This window comes from Aspergillus versicolor (genome assembly GCF_001890125.1).
Source record: "Aspergillus versicolor CBS 583.65 unplaced genomic scaffold ASPVEscaffold_1, whole genome shotgun sequence".
Lineage (NCBI taxonomy): Eukaryota > Fungi > Ascomycota > Eurotiomycetes > Eurotiales > Aspergillaceae > Aspergillus > Aspergillus versicolor.
This window is the reverse complement of record NW_024467524.1, coordinates 2,490,990-2,506,831: the sequence shown is the minus strand read 5'-3', so window position 1 is coordinate 2,506,831 and position 15,842 is coordinate 2,490,990. Positions and strand designations below refer to the sequence as shown.

The window sequence follows — 15,842 nt, the reverse complement described above, 5'->3', positions numbered from 1 at the left end:
GATAGGCCGAGTGATACCCAAACAGGCACTCAAATGCGAACAGGCTTCGAGCCCCGAGTCGAAGACCACAGACCTTTAGTCCGGAGGATTTCCATTTCGCACTTTGTCCCAGAACGGTCAAGGGCCTTGCCGTTAACAGCAAAGGTTGAGGCTTCCACCAGCAGACTTTCAAAGCTTGGTCTCCCTTCCCAGTTCCCCACTGCCTACAACGTGATGAATGGCAACTGTTGTTGGAGAGGGTGTCTTTAGCAATGACATTGCTAGCAAAGGGGAAAATAAGCTATAAGTAGATCCTCATTGAGAGGCAAGGGGAGCCCTAGCGAAAAATCACCGTCTTTAGGCCTGCACTGAACATTTCTGATTCCATTCTTTCCTCACTGTCACCACTGACTATGTCCCACAAATTGAAGACTGCCGATAAGTGCGACCATTCCCAGAAGGACGAAGATGCCTCCGACGGCTCGACGAGAATTGAAACGGGTAATTACATGCCTACGCTAAATAGCTTTGAAGAGCAGCATTTTAGCTTGATCTCCGTCCTGAGCATCGGATATTCAGTGACGAACTCAGCCATGGCCATCTTGGCCTCGCTGTCCATCGCAATTGGGAACGGTGGTCCTGTGCTTTGGACCTGGGCTCACATAGCAATTGCCATTATTTCTCTGTGCATTGCGGTTACACTTGGAGAGTTTGCTTCCGCTATGCCGAATGCTGCAGGGCAGATGTACTGGGTTTCAGTGCTTGCGCCACGCAGGGTTCGTCGCGGATGCGCCTATTTAACTGGTGTTCTCGCCTGGGCTAGCTCTCTTTGCATTGTTGCATCTGGCACTTTAATCACGCCCCAGATGGTGATTGGGATGTATTCCTTGCATCGACCCGACTTTGTTTACAAACCGTGGATGGGCTTCGTGGGATTCCAGGTGACCAACCTTTTTGTATTCTTTTTTAATATTATCGAGCGTTTCCTTCCGCGGCTTGGGCAAGGCTCTCTCGCGTTGTCTGTTGTTTCTATTGCCATCATATTCGTGACAATGCTGTCCATGTCGCAGGACAAGCAACCCGCAAGCTTCGTCTTTACGCAGTTCGTGAATACCTCTGGCTGGGATGGAACCATCGCGGCTTTGACAGGCGTTCTTGGAATCAGTTGGGGATATTCTCGCCTCGACGTTTGCACTCACCTCGAGGAGGAGGTTCCCCAACCGGAGCGCAATATACCAAAAGCCCTACTGGCAACGGTCTTAGTAGGCTTTGCAACTGCCTTCCCTATGGTTCTTGCGCTCCTTTTCTCCATCACGGACATCACGCCCGTCATAAGCACCCCCACATTGGTCCCATCACTGGAAGTATTCAGACAGGCGTGCAACTCCAGTACGGCGGCTGCCCTGGGGTTACAAACCCTGGTCGTGGCCGTCTTCCTGGGTTCCATCTTCGGAGCGCATACCTGGCAGGCTCGGCTCTGCTGGTCTCTCGCGCGACAGAAGGGACTGCCTGGATCGAAATGTCTCAGTCAGATCGCCCCGCGGCCGTTTTCCGTGCCACTATGGGCGCATTTCACTTCCTGTGTCATTGTCTCGTTGCTGGGGATCATCTACCTAGGCTCCTCGGTCGCCTTCAATGCGTTTGTCAGTTGCGGGATTTACTTTCAATATACAACCTATAGTATTTGCGTGATATGTCTGTTCCTTCGCGGCCGCTCCAGGTTTGCACATGGGCCCTTTTGGCTACCCAGAGCTGGGCCTGTTTGCCACGTTGTTACCGTTGCTTGGACCGTGTTCAGCCTTGTTATGTACTCTTTCCCCCCGACTGCTGCGATTACTCCGACCACGGTGACTTATTCCCCGGTTATTTATGTGGGTGTGCTTGTGTTGACTGCTGTTCTCTGGGTGTCTTATGGCAGACGGCATTTTGTGTGCCCTGTCGAGTCAGATTGACATGTTCTTACAACTTATCCCTAAATTTAGAAGAAAGAGTAACAGGTCTCAAAGTAGTAAATGTTTACATTAAAATATGAATAACACGCTTTATTGCCGGGTTATGTTATCAGTGCGGGGAAGTGATCTGCTGTCTTGATAAACTGGAGGATTTCGGCTTCCTTCATCCCACTCATCTTTCTTCCGCGTGTACCTTGACCAATTTGACTTTAAGACGGATCGATCAGATGTCTAGCAGCTACTATCCCGACGAGGTACACACTCGCAGACCGTCTTCGGGCACCCCCATTAGTCCAGACCAACGGTCGCGGCGCGTCAAACGGCGCACAGGCTGCGAGCAATGCAAGAAGCGAAGGGTCAAGTGCGACGAACACAAGCCGCGGTGTTCTCGGTGTGTCAGTCGGAATGAAACCTGCACGGGGAATTTCCAGTACGACAAATGGCAGGTTGAGCGGCCATGGCTGGCCAAAGACCCGCAGCGCGACTTGTTCAGCCGTGCAGGCTTTCTGGAGAACGAACTGCTCCAGTACTGGTTTGAGCACTGCAGCTTGATTATGGGCGTCGTGCCACCGTCGCAGAACCCCCTCTCCTACAGCATTTCCCCCTATATCAAACGCTCCAAAGCCTTGCGGCATGCGATTCAGTATCTGAGCTGTGCCCATCGCCTCGACTTCGCCCAGGCACAGCTGGCCCAGGTTCTGGAGGAAAGACACAAGGCTTTGGTCTCCCTGCAGCTCGAGATCGAACACACCCAGCTCCTTTCAAACCCCGACATTCATTTTCAAACCATCTTCCTCTGTTCTCTGATTCTCGGCATTTCCTCCAGCTGGATCGATGCAGGGACCCCGGACATTGGCCTCCAGCACCTGCTCGGGGCTCGCCAGGTATTGCCCCTACTGCTGCGGTCAGAGACCAACACCGATCTCACTCATTACCTTCTCGGCCTTTACATCTATTGGGAGGCCTTTACATCCTACCTGCTACCCGCACCGCTCCAGAGTAGCCCGTGGCTGAATCCACAATTAGCTGTTTTCTATCCGATGCTCGATAACCTCACGCACCCGGTGACAGGTATCGCCACCAGCCTGTACCCCGTCCTTGCCGAAGTCGGCCAATACTACCGCCGGCTGGTAGATGTAGGAGAGGCTGATCCCGCGCACGAGAATTATCTAGAGACACGGCTACAGAAATGGAAATTTCCCGGCCCAGACGGTGAAGCAGACGAAGAAGAAGAGAACAAGAACGCGCCACCCCTGGCCGAGATCGCAAGAGCCTACAGATCTGCCGGACTTATCATGCTCCTTCAAGCAAAGTCGGTTCTACGTCCACTAGACGGAGTCGAAGAGGTGCGACTCAGGATCCATATCTTGGAAGCTATGCACGCCATCACCCGCATTCCTACAAATAGCCCGCTTCTAAACTCCGAAGGACCGTTGCTGATTATTGTGGGCTCTGAACTGGGCGCTGCTGATGTCGAGTACAAGACGCTTGTTGAATGTCGCATACAGGAGCTTGTCCGGTATACGAGACTGGGCGTTTACACTCGTGGGCTGGAACTTGTAAAGGAGGTCTGGAGGCTACGGGAGGAGGAAAATATAGAAATCACTTGGCTTGAATTAATGGTCAGGGAGGGGGTGGACTTGACATTGACATGAGCAAGGAATATATATATATAAGCACCCAGTTCCCTGCCAGTCCCAGAAGATTTGTATTCGCCGAATGGGATCCCATAGTGGAGCCACAAGGGAAATTAATCCAGACCATGCCCGGCTAATATGGGCGCATGATACCATTACCAAGACAACGGCGGTGGCTAGAGCGTTAGACGGAGCGTTTGCTTTCTGAATTGCTTCGTCCTCTGAGGAGGATTTGCTGACGGCGACGACTGGACCGAAGATCTCCTCGCGGAACATAGCCATTTTTTCTGCGGTAGCTTTCTCTAACCCCTTTTATATGTATCTTTTCCTTTCTCTTTCTGAATACCAGAGCTTTAATTATGTTTCTGGATATACATACATATACCTACTAGTTCAACTTATTAGTAGTAGCTGTGGGTAATATCCACAAAGAGAAGGAGTGCGAAAGTGCTCCACTGTACCTATATCGGATACACAGACCTAGATCACCTTCTTTTTATTATTTTATTATTATCTTCTAGAACGAGGGTGTCACTGATAGCTGGTGTCCCTGCTACATAGTAGAGTATAGATGGAAATGTTCTTAATACCTGGGACAATAGCTCTATTGTCTAAGCTATACCCGATCTGGACGAAGTGCGAAAGCCTATCAGGCTCTTGAATGCATGATCGATAGATAGCACATATCTCCATATCGATGGGAAGTAAGTACGGAGTAAAAGGCTACCTCGGCAATTATTGAGATTGACTTAGAGAATATAAAGTCTTCGCACTTAAACCAAACATTGAATTAGGCAGAATCCTGATTTATCCCATCGCCAGCTGGGCCCTTGCTATAAGTACTTTGGTTCCTTCGAGACACCAATCCACCAAGCTGCCTTCCTGTCTTGGACCCTGCTCTACCCCGGTGGAAGACATTATGGCACAGCCAGTTGGAGACCTTCTGGTCAGCGGAAAAGTTGTTGTTGTCATAGGTTCTGGAAGTGGTAAGTTGTCTATACATATCAGCTTGAATATATGGCTGGCTTAATGTTTTCTTGCAGGAATTGCCCTCGCGTTTAGTAAACTGGTTTACTAGATAGGTATAAAGATGCCATTAGCTGACTTGAAGCTAACTCCTGAGACTATAGAGTGGTTAAAGTCTATATAAGAGCAGGACTCCTTACATTGGAAAATGGAACTGCGGAGAAATATGCGGTGGGAGATGATCATTGTAAACGACTTTGATAGATGGATTGAGGATTGCCTTCTGGAGACTGTCTCCCTCCTAAGCCGCGAGGGGGCGAGGAGGTTCTTGGACAGCTTAGGATTACCTTTTACACTTACCTTGGACTCTTTATCTATGAATCAAAACTTTGCTGAGCATGATGTCGGCACGGATATCCGTTCCGAAGAGTTTATTTCAGGGGTTCAGCTTGTCATCGTCTATGCGTGGGTCTAGAGGGTCAGCTCAGCTCATAGTTCTGGGAGGTGATGTCAACATGCTTTTTATGAGGGGGTTTTGCATGAGCGAAGGAAATCTCCTGTCTCCAACTGTTTGCCGATCATGATGAGTGGGTCTGAAGGCTCGGCTCGTGTGTTAAAGTGAAGAATGTTTGTGGCTTGGCACATGTGGAGAATGCAACTGGCTCATCAACCCACGATCTGCAGACAAACAACCCTAGCGCAACATCAGGTTTCCGAATGAACATCTGCTCAAAACCTGCTTGGAATCTTGCCTGCAAAAGTAAGATTTTTTGGTACTCCAGCCGCAGGAGCGACCATTACTTCGCAAAGACTTTCTGCAACTGGTCAATCTCGCAGGTGATCAATGGGTCCAGTCAGCTGTCAGTCAAGCAGGGTTCGCAGCTTCTCACACCCTTCCTGATGTGATTGAATCCAGCTTCCGGATATCCGGAGGAAATGTTCTTCTCCATTGACGCAGTCTCCACGGAGTGGAAAGTGCAGTACCCCACAAGGGCGGTTATTCCAAGTCTCATGGACGGGGCAGGCATTCCCACAACACAGAAATTGCAACTGACAAGAGCTCAAGAACCAACACATGTATCAAGACCTCGCAAGTGAAACCACCCGGGACGAGGCTTTCCCGTAAGTCAGTGCATGAAAGACGGGGGAACGTGCAGCGGTCACTCAGTTCATGGGGAAAGTTGATCTCAAAATGTGGGTCTCCGCGCAGCTGTCTTCCGACGAAGGAAGAAGCAATTACGTGGGTACCGGTGGGTGTCAATCAAAGAGGTTGGGAGTCCACCAGCGGGCTGAAGCCACGAACGACGGAAACCTTGCACGATCAATGCGCTGGACAAGATAATTCTGAAGTAGTAGGATCATGGTTGAGGGTCTTTCTCCACGGACAGGGCCGAGTCTTACCGACAAATATTACCCTATCTATGGATAATCGTGAACTGGATGCAGCTTTAAATATGGGAACTTTGTATGAAATGACTTGACCATTGAGTGACAAACGAATGAATAATATTACTATCAACACTAAACTTCCTCATTTTCCTGCGAAGAGGAAAAGAAATCCTCTCTAGCCGAAATCCACAGCGGAATATACCTTTCCGAGTATCATCGTTCGCACTCAGTCTTTCCTCAAAGCCATACCCTGTGCTCTTCATGCTCTTCATACTCGTCATCCTCGTCACAGTCCGTCTCCCTCGAGAACCGGTACTGCCCGCTACCGAAGCTAGCCTCTTGGTCCGCGTCCTCCCACATGATGGAAATGAACTGATTACCCTCTGGGATCTGAAAAGATCCATAAGAGTATCCCTCCTCAATGCATTTCTCAGCGTCCTGGCCACACGTGTCCGATCCGACGGTGGCGGGGTCCGGCTCGGATGTCATTCCAAGCTTCTCCGTTCCCAGATACACCGTGTATTGCTCACCGGAGACCAAGTCGTCGGTGATCTCGAGAGTAGTGGGGAAGTCGTAGGAGGTCGAGAGCAGGATCGGCTCCGGTTGGCCTGGCTTGGAGAAGTCGGAGTTCCACTCCAGTCGGAGATCTTTCCAGTCTTCTACTGTCTCGGTACAGCCGCCTTCACGCTCACTGTTGAGGGGAATTAGATCGTGTTAGTGGTTGTGGGCTATCTAAGTTGAAGGAATGGTTTGTCTTCGTACCTGTCTTCCTCGCAGGGAGCACAAGGCTCGCATGGAGGGCAGCCAGTAGGGGTTTGGGTTTCCGTTGTCGTGGTGGTCCTGGTTTCTGTTGTCCGAGTGGGTGGGCACGAGGTTGGTGGGACTCCAGGGGCCGCAGTGGTCCTGGTTTCAGTGGTGGTTTCAGTGGTGGTTTTAGTGGTGGTTTTAGTGGTAGTCTTTCCTGGTGCGGTCGTTGTCGAGGTCTCGGTCACAGCTGGTGGCTGTCCAGGCGCCGAAGTCGTAATGGTCTCGGTGCTTGTGGTAGTCCAAGTCAATGTTGATGGATCCGCTGGAGGCAAAGTGGTCGTGAATATCTGCGGCGGCAGAGTCAATGTTTTTGTCCGCGTGCTTTCGCAGTTGATGGTCGTGGCGCATGAGGCCTGGAGGTCAGATGCGCCCTCGCTTGCAGCAGCAACCTGAAGTGCCAGAGCAACTCCAGCAATCAAAGGTCCAAAGAATTGGGACGGCATGACGAATCTTGAAATTCAGTAAATCTCAATAAATAAGGGTCCAGAGCTTAGGAGCACTTGATGGATGAGTGCGGTTTGTTCGTCTGGCACTCTTAGCTTTTATACCTCTGGTCGATTGATGGCTGCTTTCGTTTTTCTGACTAGATCTGCAGGCGGATCCCAAAGAACTCAATAGATTTGGCTTACGACTTCATTCTGGGTCTTTTCCGCGGCATGTTTTCGATGATATCAATGTGCATCTGTAGCGTCATGGAACGCGGCCTGTGTCCACAACAAAGTCAGCTCTTCCTTCGGGCCTCGAAACTATTCCCTGGCAGCTTCAAGCGTGGGTCAATCTACGAGATGCGAATTTAGTCAATGGACAAAAAGTGGCATCTCGTGGTCAAGGAAAGTCTTCCGAGACTGCGTGGAGTAGCTGAGCAACCCCAGCTTATGGAGCGCTCAAGCCCACGATCGACGCACCAATATCTCGAGTCTCTTATCACCCGAAGCAAGTTGACGTACATGGCTGGGATGATTGTGTCTGAACGGTTCGTCGATGGGTCTTCCACAGACACTGTGCACAGATTTTCATATGCTTTTTTTTTTTTTTTTTTTCAGCCATGGACATACTCCACCGCGGAAAGCTGAACGGATTGCCAGGTTTATCGGTAACCCCGAAGGAAAAATCAGAAGATCAAAGAGTCAGTAATAGAAGACCTTTGGGACTCTTCAGATATGACGACAGAGTCGAGCCAGCAGCCCTCAAATGGTATAAGAAGCCTGGTCTGTATTCGGGAGTGAGCCATAATCAGACATTCGAGATCTTATACTCTTCCAAAGTCAGATTTCAACCAACTCATTCCCCAACAATGCGTTTCTCTAGCAGTGCTGCCCTTGCCTTGCTCTTTGCTCCGGGCTATGTTCTGGGTGCAGGATTCTGTGATAACTTCAAGCCATGCTTGCCAACCAGATTTGCCACTGATATGGGAACATTTGATTGCTTCGTTGATGATGGTGAGTTCCTTTGAAACATTAAACGACGCCAGTCTCTGACCAAGAAATAGGCCAGTACAATTGCAAGACGGTCCCTGGAACCGTTCCTCCTCACTTGAAGCCTGGGGCATCCAAGGGTGAGGACAAAGGCAACCAAAGGCGAAAGGGCTCGGGTAGCTCTCACCCTCGCTGCAATGGCAAAATGTGGAAGGGGCTTTGTCAAAAAGGCTGCCATGAATCTCTTCTAGAAATTGATGGGATCGAATACGAGCGACGTTGCTACCAGTCGATGACGGGCGTAAAGCACAGGACGGTCTCTGGATACTCGTCACCAGCACAATGTCTGGAGAATGAGTGCACGGGAGACGACAACTGCTTGGGTATCGAATGGGCTTACAATGTGGCCAATGTAAGTCATCGCCGCGCGAGAGAGTTTTCATATGCCTCAGGTGCTTACTATCTATTTTCAGCCACCTTGCTGGGTTGCTACGAACGCGGGTCCGACGTCCAATCCCGCAACCGTAGACTACAACACATACCACGCCCTTGTCAAGAAGGGCGAGGTTGCTTAAGCAAATTCATCATCTCAAGTCAGCCTAGAATATAATTTGATAAGACCACTTGAAAGAGTGAGCGTTCCTTGGTGAAAAACAGTGGAATCGACATTCTAACGATAAATGTCGATGTGGTATAGGCGGGGGGTGATTTGGCAAAGTTCTGTACAGCTAGACCTATTCATGACTTAGGTACCTGCAGTAATTTATCTTGATATTTGAACATTCAGCCATTTCCTCCATTCAGTCTTGACAGAGCCGGATTTAAAATAATAATAATAAATTTATACGCCCCGTCACCTTGGGGGTATGGCGTGCTGCACACTAACTAACCAAAGGAAGTCCCTTGCTGGGTGAAAGTCACCTTGTAAACTCACAAATCAATAGAATGACATATCTTGGCAGTCTGGCAGAACTCCAACTCCTTGGCCAGAAAGTCATGGTCTGCTGCTCCAGGCGAGGAAAAGCGGCATCCCCATGCTGGGTATTGTGGCCCGTACAGGGACAGAATACAGGTTATTCTCGAACTACTCCAACTGGCCATTAGTTTTTTTCCCTAGATTCTCATGCATGATCTCCACGGGTGAGCTGAACTGGGGTTGCGGTTCGACCTTCCCTCCCAGAGAAGCCCTAGCCTCGCCCCAGCCTTGAATCCCCACAAGGACATCCGCCTTCGGAGATGCCCATTACTACTGTCAATGGCCCCCTCAAATCCCATGCAGAAATCACCGGCCCGCTCCGGTTGCTGCTGTTATGGTTAACACACGCTCTTCCTTTTATCATCATGGCCAACTTCAGAACTGCCAAATGTTTAAACTATTTCTCTCTCTGCCAGTTCTTCAATCCGAACAGCATTATTGAGTACACATTCCCCTAAAATATGCACCCCTTGACCTCTTATCCTGACCCCGGGAGAACAATCAGAACAGAGAACCTAAAAGACATATTGAACTTAGAATACATCAAAAACGAAGAAAAGATAATTAGCTATATAGAAGATACTAGAGAAATTATAGGAAATATACATTTCTACTATCTAGATTAGAAGTAATTAATAATTATCCTTATTATTTGATTAATTGCTCTTAGGAGTCTGGTAGTTGCTAGATCCTTGGCATTATTTGGTGCCTTACAATAGTAGTCTAGATAATTAGGAATAGAGATATTATATATTAGCTTAGTAGTTTCTTACAGCTTCTAGGAATATAATATAAGTTCTAACCTACTTATAGTAAATTTTAAATTTCTGGTTAATCAGTATTTATAAGTGCCTTGTATATAGGGAGATTTGTCCGCTTCCACTACCTAGTTGCTGGTCTCGGTGCTATGGGTGGCGTGTACGAGCATTCAGGTTATGATTTTGGTGCAGTGCTGCGATATTTACCTATCGGATCATAAAGCCGAGAGATCAGCAGCAGCTCCGTCCCTTTATTCTGCCATTTTTTGGGCCTTGGGTGAGATATTTGACAATCGCGCTCATGGGAAGCACCATGCGCGAGCAAATGTTTCTTTTGCGGATGGATTTGGGAGCCCTGGGATCTGTGACACGCTGCTCAAAACACGTTTCGATCCTTCTGACGCACAGTTGACAATGGCGGAGGAAAAATGGAGACGCCAGCAAATGTGTTCTGCTTGGAAACAATCCTTCTAGCTCGTCTTGAGTCATTTTAGTGTGATGAATACTACATATGTTAAATTCACAAGAGAACAACACATTTTCATGTACACCGTTCCAGATTTGGGCAATTTCAAGTTTTCAAGTAGCTTCCTAGGGCTGGGATCTGGTGGATTGGGTGCCTATTGAGCGGTGCAGCACTTGACCCGATGAGCACTAACAAGTCGCAACTAAGGCGTAATTCCAACAAACTTTCTCTGGTTACCTTGTTCCTTGGGCCTCTGATTTCACTCTTATGGATTTCAGTGCCAAAGATTATCATGATGACTGAAAAGAAACCTGAGAAACACACTGAGCGTAATCATGATTTTGACTGGAAGACTATGCGCAAAAATTACTTCACAGAAGCCAATCGTGTGAACTGTCTTTTACTAATAAGTACTTTTCTGGACTTCTGGAAAGTCTGCATCGGATTTATTAATTAATTGCTTTATAGATGGTGATAGGGGCTACTAATTAGTAATTGGCATGGACAATGGAATTTACTTGGTCAGTCAATAGTATATCAACGAAAACATCAAACCGCAGCTGATTATCAACACCGTTGGCGTTACCCAGATTGGCATTCTGGTCGCCTATTTATGATCCTATCAAATGGGACACTAAGTTCATATCCGATTGAAGTCCTGAATGCTAGTGGAGACCAGGACCTAGTATCTTGCGAACCACAGAAGATCCAAGATTATGTGGATTTCTTCAAGATAAGGATGAGCGTGTGACTACATCTTGTGTGCTCTGTAAATGCTTCGCAATCATCAACCGAAATCAGAGTTTTTCAGACTATGGACATCTTAAATCAACATGGTACGACGTTAGCCCTGGACGGTATGGGTGGGAGAGATGGAAACACACTCAGACTGTTCAAGGTGAGTAATACTTTTTTTTGGTGACAGAACTACTATCTAAATTATTACTTTGAGGTATTTCACATTCCTGCTGAATGCTCGTCTGTACACGTTCTGCGTTCAACTCTAGGCATCAGCTGCACAATGGGGTTTATAGTCATCAATCTGCATACTGCATTTCGGTGTCATATCCATATGTATTGGCTTTGGGGTTGGACTTGGTTGAATTTTGGCACATCATAACAGGAAAACTGCTCCATACCATTATCGGACACAATATTTGGATGTTGCATTCGCATCGAGGACAGGTGAGAAATGTAATTGTGTAATTCTGGATTTTCTTCACTTGCTGATCTAGAACAACACATTCTACGCCTTTTAAGATGATAATAATAGGGATGTAGTCACAATTTGAACATATTCAGATACTTCAAGTTCTTTGACCCCAAGTACTGAACATGAACTAGAAGCTTAACACCTTTAAAGCCTTCTTCACGTTCTGAGGACTGTGTACCTGCTCCCCCGAGTCCCCTCCGGTGCATATTCAGAAGTATGGGACCACCGCAAAATCTTATCATCAACAGGAGAAAACGCGGCAAGAGCTTAATGCCGATGTTTGAATGCAGAGAATTACCTGTCTCTTTGAGGATATCGGCAAGATGCCTGTGCTCCATTGACGCTCTGATTCCTCACAGCTAGTCGCAGGAGCACTTCGTTGATTAGGCCGAAACAGATTGGTAGTTCTTCAATATAAACAAATGCAAGTATTTCATGAGCGGAATACTGGGCGCAGGCCACAATTGGCTCTCATACTGTGAGATCGAGTCGATCGAGTCCTATTTCGTTGGCTCTGCGAATTAATGATGCTCCGTGTCCGCTGAATTCCATCGAGAACGGTATATCCTGTGCAAAATAAAGACTATAACCACCTATAACCACAGGTCACCCTGATAGTTTCTCAGAATCCGGACACGAGTCGTTATTGCTGGTTGTGGCCTAACCAGGGCGATACTCTCTGTCTGCCTGCGCCGGTTTTCCAATCATATCGTCAAGAAAGAGATGATAATCATTCACAGTTACACCTCTGTATTGTTCCCGGATAAGCCGGTCCTTGTCAGATTGTCCAATATATACAAGTTTCCATCCACTAATCCACCCTCTTCGCGTTTTCCAAGGATATCCTGGATAGATCCAAGCATCCAAGGCTTAGACAACTGCAAATCTAGCCAGGGCGGCTAAAGACTCTAATCTCGGACTCATAATCCGCACTATAGTGCGTCACCTGCTTACCACCCACGCGAGTGTCCCCATTCGAGTCAGGCCCCTGGCACTGGTCCCGGAGGCCGGCAACAGCCTCGCTTGCGACGCGGGCGTAGATACCACCGCAGGCGTTTCCTGCACAAGGGAGGTTATCGCTGAGACCGCACTAGACAAGCATGTCAGTATAAACCGTTTGTTCACACGATAGATAGGCAGGCATCATACTCGGTAGGAATCACCACAGAGCATAAGGCCCGCACCACCGCCACCAGAGTAGGCCGTGATGGTTTCGCCACAGCCGCTGCCGGTGTTGCAGAGTCTCTCGCCTTCGGCGGCGCCGGCCAGCCCGTCGATGAGCTGGTTCACGTGGTGCAGGTAGGGGCTGCCGTCGGTGGTTTCGCAGATGTATTCGGTGAAGGGGTAGTCCTGGGCCACGGCTGCGGCGAGGAATGCGGTAAGCAGAGTAATGGAGGCTCGCATGTTGAAGGTGGACTTGGAAATGGGTTTTCCGTTGCAATGGATTGAAGAGGGAGAAGATGGAGGGGTTGTTTCTTTCTTCCGCTGGCGATTTACGCCTTTATATAGGTTTTCTATGTCCGGGAGTCCGCAGTATAGCCGACCCGGCATGCCACCGGAATGAGGGCAATTGTCTTGTCACTATACAGCGCTTTATCGACTAGTACGAATGAAGCAGAGACTGGTGCACATCGTTAATCTAGCCGTTGAAACTAAGGAATATACACCTGTAACATGGGGGCCGTTCCGGCGGCTTCAGGGCCGAGGAGGCTGACAAGCAGCCATAGGGCGTGCTCTCCGAAGTAGCCTTCAGTTCTTCAGCGGTGTATTTGTGATGGCAGCTATGATAGTGGAGACTGGATGAGTTAGAACGCTCCGCCATTCAGCTGACGACTCCACCGGTCAGCAGCCAGAGCTATCTAAAGTTCTTGGCTGTCTACATGGAAATGGCAGCTGCTGATTCAGACCCCGGGATCTGGATCCTTGTTCGACGGATCGAGCTACTGAAGATACAGGAGGCGAGTCGGATTGAGGCGGGCTGGCGGCTCAGCCCCAGTTCATTCAGCCATCCTGCAGCGCAGATCGGCAGCCGAATTGTGGAGCAGGGAAACAGTTTGCGAGGGGAATGGCGCTTCATGACTGGCTTGTTCGTGTTTGACGTTCTCACGCACAGACCAGGGCAGTGGATGTCCTTGGCAGCTTGATGTGTATGACTCGTTCCATCGCCTGTGATTACAAATGGCAATATCATTCGGAATTGAATCGCGAGACCCGGGACGGCATTCAATTTCTGCCTAGACGAAATGCACCACAAGTTGGGGGCGTTGTTTACTTCCAACCCGGCGATACAGCGGGAGGAGTCTCCTTGATACTGTAAAGATGCATAATAACCTAGCCTGTAATGCTCGGCTAGAAGTACTAATTTGTACTTATTCATCTTTATTATTCCTCTTTAGATAGATATCGAGGTGTATATTGCATTATATATGCCAACAGTGGCCGGGTGGCCGCCTTGGCCTCAGATATCGGAAGTAGTGGAATTGAGTCGCACTTCGCAATTTTTCGACAAAAGAAGACAAGTCCCGGAAGCCCCGGACCTCAAGGCTTTGATGGACTCTCTATACGCAGAGACGTGGGCAATGCGGACACTGCCCTGGTATGAAACGATCGGGCAGTTGTGCACGTCGTTTTGACTAATTCATTACTTTCGATAGAGATTCAGCTAGGGTTACGTATTTACTTTGGCACCGGTAGCTCGCAACGACTGCCAAGTGACGCGAAATAATCAACACTAAAATAAGTAGCCAGCCCGCTCACTACGCTTCAGGTGGCCGGGGTTGCTTAACATAACGGGTAGTCTTTAGCAGGGGATAATAATAATCTGGTCAGGATATTATCTAATATCTACCAGATAGTAGGAGGTAAGTATGTGTTTGTTCTTAGTAGTCTGTTAATAAAGAATTTTATTATCTAGAATATACAGAGTAAAGCTGTAGAAATATATTATTACTTACTAAAATTATATAAAGATACCTAGATAATCTATAAAGGATCATTTAGTAGTTATTCAAAACTTAATTTACATATAATTTATGATTCCACGCTCTCCTGTCACTGGAGTAGACATCCATCACTCAGTTCTCTTGCAGCATAGAGGCTTGATGGCTGCCCAACTGACCTTGTCACATATCCGTACGGCATGCCACCATCCAGGCTCCCTGCGGCGTCTGCAAATACCCGTTCACAACCGGCAAATAGCCGGATCGGCGGAGCAAGCCGTGTGCTTCACTTGCCTGGTAGACCATGCAGCCGTTAATAGAGCAAGGTAGTTTGTGTTGTAAGGTGCTTGTTCTTCCCAAGGCCGCTTGCCTACGGACTGCCGACTATCCCCTTCTGCACCTCATCGCTGATCAAAGCGACGTGGAAATCGAGATATTTCGCGAATGGCTTCTTGTGGTCTGCGCTGCTATAACCAAGATAGTATGCTGCGGGCTCTGCCATATACGAGTCGACGTTCTTTGGGATTTTCCTGTCTACCATTCTTGCGGGAATGGTAGGGGATAGACCCTGGATTTATATATATATTGAACCATTCAACATGTCCCGGTCTAGCGAGGGTTCTATTAAGGATGTACAACAATTAAGACTAACACTCAACTAGATAGAACTGAGAGCTACATTCAAATATTGTTCCTATTTATCTAATTGATGGTTTGGTTGCGGGGCTTAGGGCTAATCGCAACCACCTCGGTAACCGCATCGGACAATTGATGACTTGTACATTCCAATCATAATATAGAATCCACCAAAACTGGACAACGTTGCACTTTGTCGACGTCATTTCTTCTTCCGTTGTTCACATGGTGTGGTAATTGTGCATGGCAACATGAGAGCCTTCTCAAGCTTCGGTCTAGCATTCATCTTCTGCTTATCCGTAGTCAAAGCTATGGCCACCTCCAGATCCTTCAACTATGCAACAGAGGTTGAGTTTCTTATCAAACAAGGGCCGCGTCTTACCGGAAGCTATGCACATAACACTACACGCGTGCACCACTTGGGGCCGACTTGTCATCCGAATCTCGTAAATCTCCGGGAAACTTGCGGTGTGAACGAACCCTGGGGATCCCAGCGACCTGGTAAAGACTGCTCGGGTTTGAAAGCGAAATAGCACTTGAGGACCATCGGGACTACTCGCTCGAGATTTTGCCGGCGCTGGAATGCTCGTTGCACATAACCCAAACTAAATTTCGATAGGATGTTAGAAGTTCCTGAATTGGCGAAACTCACCAAGTGTCACAATAGCTCTGGCAAAGGTACATAAGGGCTCGTGGCATGTACTGTAGT

At 48.2% G+C, this 15,842-nt stretch overlaps 6 protein-coding genes across 6 annotated transcripts; 3 read left to right on the top strand and 3 right to left on the bottom strand.

The window, feature by feature from the left end:
• Positions 1–488: 488 nt before the first annotated feature.
• On the top strand, positions 489–1,931 carry ASPVEDRAFT_122672 (uncharacterized protein; the record flags this gene model as incomplete). Its single annotated transcript, XM_040806007.1, has 1 exon — positions 489–1,931. The coding sequence occupies one exon, from the start codon at positions 489–491 to the stop codon at positions 1,929–1,931; it is 1,443 nt and encodes a 480-aa protein (XP_040662499.1).
• A 192-nt stretch (positions 1,932–2,123) lies between these two features.
• On the top strand, positions 2,124–3,909 carry ASPVEDRAFT_67584 (Zn(II)2Cys6 transcription factor). The gene has a single exon (XM_040815955.1). The coding sequence runs from the start codon at positions 2,159–2,161 to the stop codon at positions 3,584–3,586; it is 1,428 nt and encodes a 475-aa protein (XP_040662498.1). The 5' UTR covers positions 2,124–2,158; the 3' UTR covers positions 3,587–3,909.
• Positions 3,910–5,712: 1,803 nt separating this feature from the next.
• ASPVEDRAFT_872679 (uncharacterized protein) lies at positions 5,713–7,173 on the bottom strand (the record flags this gene model as incomplete). Its single annotated transcript, XM_040818027.1, has 2 exons — positions 5,713–6,614; positions 6,686–7,173. 2 exons carry the CDS (start codon positions 7,171–7,173, stop codon positions 6,161–6,163), a joined length of 942 nt encoding a protein of 313 aa, XP_040662497.1. The 3' UTR covers positions 5,713–6,160.
• An 851-nt stretch (positions 7,174–8,024) lies between these two features.
• Positions 8,025–8,720, top strand: ASPVEDRAFT_23723 (uncharacterized protein; the record flags this gene model as incomplete). Its single annotated transcript, XM_040809578.1, has 3 exons — positions 8,025–8,169; positions 8,220–8,557; positions 8,619–8,720. 3 exons carry the CDS (start codon positions 8,025–8,027, stop codon positions 8,718–8,720), a joined length of 585 nt encoding a protein of 194 aa, XP_040662496.1.
• A 3,724-nt stretch (positions 8,721–12,444) lies between these two features.
• On the bottom strand, positions 12,445–12,962 carry ASPVEDRAFT_23722 (uncharacterized protein; the record flags this gene model as incomplete). Its single annotated transcript, XM_040809577.1, has 2 exons — positions 12,445–12,648; positions 12,708–12,962. The coding sequence occupies 2 exons, from the start codon at positions 12,960–12,962 to the stop codon at positions 12,445–12,447; spliced, it is 459 nt and encodes a 152-aa protein (XP_040662495.1).
• Positions 12,963–13,197: 235 nt separating this feature from the next.
• ASPVEDRAFT_872672 (uncharacterized protein) lies at positions 13,198–13,935 on the bottom strand (the record flags this gene model as incomplete). Its single annotated transcript, XM_040818026.1, has 1 exon — positions 13,198–13,935. The coding sequence occupies one exon, from the start codon at positions 13,933–13,935 to the stop codon at positions 13,435–13,437; it is 501 nt and encodes a 166-aa protein (XP_040662494.1). The 3' UTR covers positions 13,198–13,434.
• Between the last annotated feature and the right edge of the window lie 1,907 nt (positions 13,936–15,842).